This window comes from Nannospalax galili, unplaced genomic scaffold, assembly GCF_000622305.1.
Source record: "Nannospalax galili isolate Female #2095 unplaced genomic scaffold, S.galili_v1.0 scaffold390, whole genome shotgun sequence".
Taxonomy (NCBI): domain Eukaryota; kingdom Metazoa; phylum Chordata; class Mammalia; order Rodentia; family Spalacidae; genus Nannospalax; species Nannospalax galili.
In genome coordinates, this window is record NW_008330777.1 from 7147819 (window position 1) to 7154375 (window position 6557).

Consider the following 6557-nt stretch of genomic DNA (forward strand, 5'->3'; position numbering starts at 1 on the left):
TTAGTGGGCTATAACAGTTACTCAGGTGACAGAAAAGATAAAAAGAACTCTGACAGAATTGTAAAGATGAACCTTCAGGGACACAGTGAAGAGCCTTAAAAAATAAGAGTCTGTGGCTCTGGAGACTTTACAAAGCATGTGAAAATCAGTGAGGAACTGGAGATGATAATCAGGTTTCTGATTTTAGCAGCTGATGTGCTGTTATTATCAATTTCTAATGAGTTTTTTTTCTTTCTTTTGTTCATTTATTTGTCTTCTGGCTTATTTTTTAGTGGGAGATACTATTTTCAGCTTTTAGATGTGTTGACTTTGAAGTTCCACTGAACTCCTGGATTGAAAGGGATCAGAAAGCTGTCAAGCATCTGGATATCAGGATAGCAGTTGCTACTTCGGTAGTGAGGACTGTGAGCATGTTCACAAGCCACTTAAGCACAATGTCCTTCAGAGACTGTCCAGAGGGAGAAAGAACATCCTGTGAAGCACCAGCTTTACTAAAGCTGTATATGATGGAAAAGGCAGGTGGCATCTTATTCTGCACAGGATGCCCAAACCAAGGAAGGTAGAATTCAGGAAGGAAGATGAAGTGAAGTCAACAGTATTGATTGCTGTAGTTGAGTAGGCAATTTACATAAGTGGACTTCAGGGGGGATTCTTGGAGGAGAGCCTTCTTTGGATTTAGGGGCAAAGCAAAGGGATTTTGAGGCATTGGACACATGAACCATAGATCATTCCTAAAGGAAACCTCACTGAAGGGGAGAACAATAACAAGAAGTAGCTAAAGTCACTCTAGGAATGAAAAATATGTAGGGGAACTATCTTCCTCTTGGGCTAAGAAGCACATGGACATTTTAGTTTTAAAAGAAGGCGGTGATGGGGAAAGATAGGACTTTGGACAAATACTGGCCCATAGAAAGGTGTTATCCCTCTGAGAAACAGGAGACAAAAATTAAATACTAAATGTTATTAGCCTGTGTCAAGGAAAAAGCACATTTCCCTTTGAACTTGAAAAGAAGGCGAGAGTGAGCTTAGCTGAAATGCACTGTAGGAATATTATTATAAATAGCATGCTGCCTTGAAAACATTTTCTTTTATCAGTTTTACCCTTTTTTTAAAAGCCACTGACTATTTTTATAAGCACAGGGATACTGAAGGTACCTTTGGTCTTGATCTAAACAACTAGAAAACATAGTTAATAATATATCTATTTCATGATCAAATTCATCAATGCTCAAAAATTTTAAAACTAACTTTACTTTTTATTTAGGATATTTGTGTGCAACACAAATTTATTATAGGAATGCACATTTGTGTATAAATGAAAATAATTTCAGTGTATTTAGGAATTTCCATGACTTATTCTAATAATATTTTGGAAAGTATCAGAAGTAGTGAGTCTAGTATATGTTGATGATAAAAAAATAAGCATGATTTTTTTTCAAAAGATCCACTTAATAATAAGCTGAGTATTTTTAAAATCCTTGTATTGGTGCAGTTTTCTGTAATAGTAACAACATGCGAGGCTAAGGGATGGTCAAACCTAATAAGGTTTACTTAATTCCCAGTTCTGGATGTTCACAGCCCAGGCAGCCTGACACCATCCCAGGTTGGATCCTTTCTACCTTCCATCATAGTGGATGACATCAGGATTCTAGGAGCTCATGAGCCAAGGAGGTCCCACAGTGAACCACGTAGCCAGAGCATGAGGAATGAGGAATTGCCATTTTCCCTCTCTCTCCCTCCCTCCCTTTTCCCCTCCTTCTCCTTCCATCTCCACCCCCCCATCTCTTTCTGACTATTACTATTTTCTGTTACACCAGGAAACCAGCATTAATGACTTCCAAGTGCAGTGGCCTCCTGACTTAACCATCTAGACTCCATCTCTCACAGATCTCATCACCTGTTGACAGAATAGTGCCACACTTAGGTTGGAGCTTCCAACACATGAACCCTTGGTGGACACTCAAGCTGTGCCTAACCACAACAATACCGGGCACCATGTTTTCATATACAGCCTTTTCTTTGCTCAGACCTCCATTACTTTCAACAGCCAAGGCAGCTGCCAAGTTGAATCTGCAATTAATGTAATGACAGCAATACTTAGGCCCAATAGATGTCCCACATGCCTGTAAGATACTTGATTATCAGAAAAAAAAAAAGGCTAACCAAAGCCCTTGTGAGAGCTTTCTAGTCAGTTCAGTTTCCTGACATCTTATTTTCGTAGAAATGGTTATAACTGATTTCCATATAGGTCATCAGGGCCGGCTTTGGAATGACAGGGATAATACATGTGGGTACTGTTTAAGCATCCTCTTACAGAGGTCCCTAGAGTCTGAGAGTCTGGAGAGGAAAATGCGTTTCAGAACAGTAAACTGAAATTTGCACAATACTCTGAAATTCAAGTTTATTTGACCAAATCCAAGCAGCAAAGAAATAACAACATAGACGGACTTCTGTTCTTTTCCTTGTTTCTTCATGGCTTTTGATTAAATTCCAACTCTCTCTTTGTCATTGACCCACACTGCCTTTTGCTTTTTGGGGAGTCATGGACAAATATTTCTCAAGCAGGAGCTAGTGAGGGAGGCATCTCATGTTTCCATGTAAATATCACTATGTTCGACAGGTTTCCTTTGTGAAGTGATGAGAAAATGCACACATTCCTAAACAGAAATCCAGGTGGCTAGCAATTGAAGTCAGAGAGGAGAGCTGGAGAGGGGAAAGTTCATTGTTCACATCATACTGTTTGAAAATCCATCTTAATACTTTTTAATGCAGCAAAAGCATAGCTGATACCTGAGAGAGCATTTTCTTCTATTTAGAATTAATTTTTAATGTATCAGCTCAGCATTTTTAGTATTCTGTTGACCATTTTTATCTTTGAAATATGAAATAAAAATTTGTATTTTTCTGTGCACTGATACAGTTCATTTTCTAAATTTGTTTCCTTCATGCAGAGGGTTGCTCCTCCAGGAGAACAGCCGGTTTGCAGAAGCACTACATTATTATAAACTGGCCATCGGGAGCAGGCCTACCCTAGCTTGTAAGTAATATTAAATATTTCTTCCCATTTGTGAAAATTATTTTTGTGACTTACAGCTTTACGGAGAAAACATGTAGTACTTCTATTTCCAAATACTTATTATTTTTAAGTAACTGTTACCTCTCTTTTCAATTTCATATTTTAATTCCATTTCCATTTAAAAAATACTATAATCACTCTACTTTTTAATTAAACTGGATATTTGAGCTCAAAAGTATTTGGAGTTATGTGAAGGCAGAGACAATTTCACATATTTTCAGTGATACTTGGGTTTACCCCTACCATTAGTGAACCTGTATTTCTTTCACAAGTAATTATTGTTTAGTAAATGAGAAATAATCCTTAGGAACAAAACGAAAGCAAGGATCGTTAGTCACGGCTCCTGACGCCCGCTCTTGTTTCTTTTTCTGCCCTTCCCTCTCAGCTGCATATTTGAACACCGGCATTATTTTGATGAACCAAGGAAAGACAGAAGAAGCCCGACGTACATTCCTAAAGTGTTCTGAGATCCCAGATGAAAACCTAAAGGACCCTCATGCCCACAAGAGCTCTGTTACCAGCTGTCTGTACAACCTGGGGAAACTCTATCATGAGCAGGGCCACTATGAGGTCTGGCCACACCCTCCCTGTCCTCCTCCTTCGCCCCTGCTCTGACCGGGTTCTGGTAGTCTCCATGTTTTCTGTCCTGAAACCTCCTTACTGGCGATGCTACAGTCTTTTGAGAAGTTAATCTCTGTTCACATTTCACAGGTGGTTTTTATAAAATTTGCTTGAAAAAATAAAAGCTTACATTATATGATAGAAACTGTGACTATTAAAAAAGCGAAGCGCGCACGTTGCTTCTCAAGCGTGTTTGCCCTTTACTCAGTGTTTTATTTATGTATTTATTTATTTATTTATTTATTTATTATATATTTAGGTCTTTTTTGAGACAGGGTCCCCAGCTGTCCTGGAATTCACTATGTAGACCAGGGTGGCCTGGAACTCACAGAGATCCGCCTGCCTCTGCCTCTGGAGTGCTGGGACTAAAGGCGTGCGCCGCCACACCCAGCAGTGTTTGATGTTTTTAAAAAATATACAATTTGTACTCTGAATACTGAAATGGAATTAGATGTAAATTCTATTTATTTCCTTAATTCCTTAAAAATTGCATTGACAGAAAAATGATATATTTTTAACAGTGAGGGAAATAGTAAAACAAGATAGCATCTGGTAATTTAGGTGACCCAGCCTCGCCGTCACATACAGAACCCATGCCTGATCAGCATCCTCCTGCTGCCCTCCTCCCTTTAAACTGCCCTCTACCCTGACATCCCCGCATCCCTTCAAGACTGCAATATGGCAAGAAGATGCAACTTTAGAGCAATCTTATTTAACAGCTTTCCTGAGTCTTGTCAGTAGAAGATTTATTTGCTTGGTATAACTTTATTTGGATCCCACTGGGTTGCATGTGTTAAAGCAGCAATAGACATTGAGCTGAGTAATGAGTAACTTGCAAGTATGAATTTTTTTAGCTCTCCTTGTTGAGTAATCTGTGTGAACTGGAAAATTTTATACTAAAAGACCACTGCTAACATTCAGCTCCTTGTTAAGCTAAATTTTTATGTGGTATTCTTCACTGGGCTGAGTTTTCACTCGTGAAATTAAGACAGTATGCTATCAAAGGACAGCTCAATTATTTTCCTCTAGTGAACCATTTAGAAATAGCAGTGGATAGTTTTAATGTTGGAGGAATGTTATTATCTTATTTTCAGTGAATATCTCTGTCATCCAATGATGATTTATCTCTCTTTTTGTTCCTTAAATTAGGAAGCCCTGAGTGTCTACAAGGAAGCAATTCAGAAAATGCCAAGGCAGTTTGCCCCGCAGAGCTTATATAACATGATGGGTAAGTAAAACACTACTATTTTAATTGATTTTCAGGAATTTGTGGAGAAATGAGAACCTGTACTTAGGTTAAGTGGAATTCTACTAAATCATATTACTAGTAGTCACAAAGAAATGTCACAATGATGTGCTACATTCAAATTGTGACCATGCCCTCATTCTTACATGAGCAATGCATTAATATAATGTTCCCACTGGGTTAATCAAATTCCAAAACATTTTGCAAGTGTCTCTTAAAGCCATTTGGGTACCAGGTATTAACTAAATTCTGGACAATGAGAAAGTACTATTTTATACTTATCTGTAATTTGGGGGTTATGTTTAGATATGCATAAAGTATATATTCATTTCAACAAATTTGTCAATTGAAATTTTCGATCATATTATGTGTTTAATCAGAAGATTCTCAGTAGTCAGTCTGCAGTGATGTACAGGTTCATGAACTTTAATGCATGTAAAAGATGAGAATAAGTGAGCCAGTAGGTGTCTTTTCAGAGTAGTATTTTAGAATAGAAGAATGCTGTGAAGATTACCATCTTCACACTAAACCAACTATTATTTTTCTGTGTTGAGTAATCAACTTAATTTTTTCGCCAGTCAAAATGTGTGTAAACCTCAGACATGGACTTCTCTAGGTACATGAGGTTCAGAACTAGAAACTGTAATCAGATTTGTATCACCTGATCAGTCCCTGACTGCCTTACAGGAAATTGTTGCGGCAGCAGCTGTTTGATGGTAGACACAACCCCAAACCACTTCCTGAGCATGGAGCTCTTGGACAAAAGTTCCCACAGTCTAAGATGCCTTGCTGCATCTTAGAAAGTAGAGGGAGGAGCAGGATTTGCTTTTTATCCTGGAATCAAATATTTCTTTTTTTTTTTTTTCCAAAGCAGAAATTGCAAACTCAGATCTGCCCTTTTCTTTAAACCTGGTTAAGACATTCACTATTTCTAGGCCGTCCTCATATATAGAAAATAAATGAGATTAGACCGTGCAACTACCTGGATTGTATTCTGTGTAAATCCTATGATTTTAGAAGTTTGATACTAGATGTGCGACTGTGTACGCACATAACGTCCTAAACTCTTCACAACTTCAAAACACAGTCCTGCTGAAACGTTGCCTGTTTTTTTTCTTAAGTGACAGAAAATTTAGAAATAGTTTAGAGATAGGTTGAAACACAGTATTGTTTTCAGTAAACAATGACAAAAGATGTCATTTGGAAGAGGTTAAATAAATGGAATAAAACCATTCCAGGGACTAGAGAGATGGCTTAGTGTAAGAACGCTTCCTTCTCTTTCAGAGAACCAAAGTTCTAATCCCAGCACGCAATTCAAGCAGCTGTAACTCCAGCTCCAGGGAATGCACAGACATGCTGCACATATACCCATACAGACACACACATACATAAATAAGAAAATAAATTTTTTTAAATTTATTTTTATTTTGTGTGTATGAGTGTATTGCCTGCATGTAGGTAAGTGCACCTGTGTCATGCAATGCCAGTGGAGGACAGAAGAGGCCAACAGATCCCCTGGAACTGGAGTTACTGACAGTTGTTAGCTACCATGTGGGTGCTGGGATTCAAACCTGGGTCTTCTGCAAGAACAGCCAGTGTTCTTAACCACTGACC

The 6557-nt window shown here is 38.2% G+C and overlaps 1 protein-coding gene across 2 annotated transcripts in view; it reads left to right on the forward strand.

Moving 5' to 3' along the window:
• Tmtc2 (transmembrane O-mannosyltransferase targeting cadherins 2) overlaps positions 1–6557 on the forward strand; it is a 507640-nt gene that overhangs the window by 309171 nt on the left and 191912 nt on the right. For both annotated transcript variants that reach the window (XM_008852327.2, XM_029555737.1), the window contains 3 exons: positions 2952–3037; positions 3462–3646; positions 4847–4925. In XM_008852327.2, the coding sequence (XP_008850549.1) occupies positions 2952–3037; positions 3462–3646; positions 4847–4925 (350 nt within the window). The remainder of the gene's footprint in view (positions 1–2951; positions 3038–3461; positions 3647–4846; positions 4926–6557) is intronic.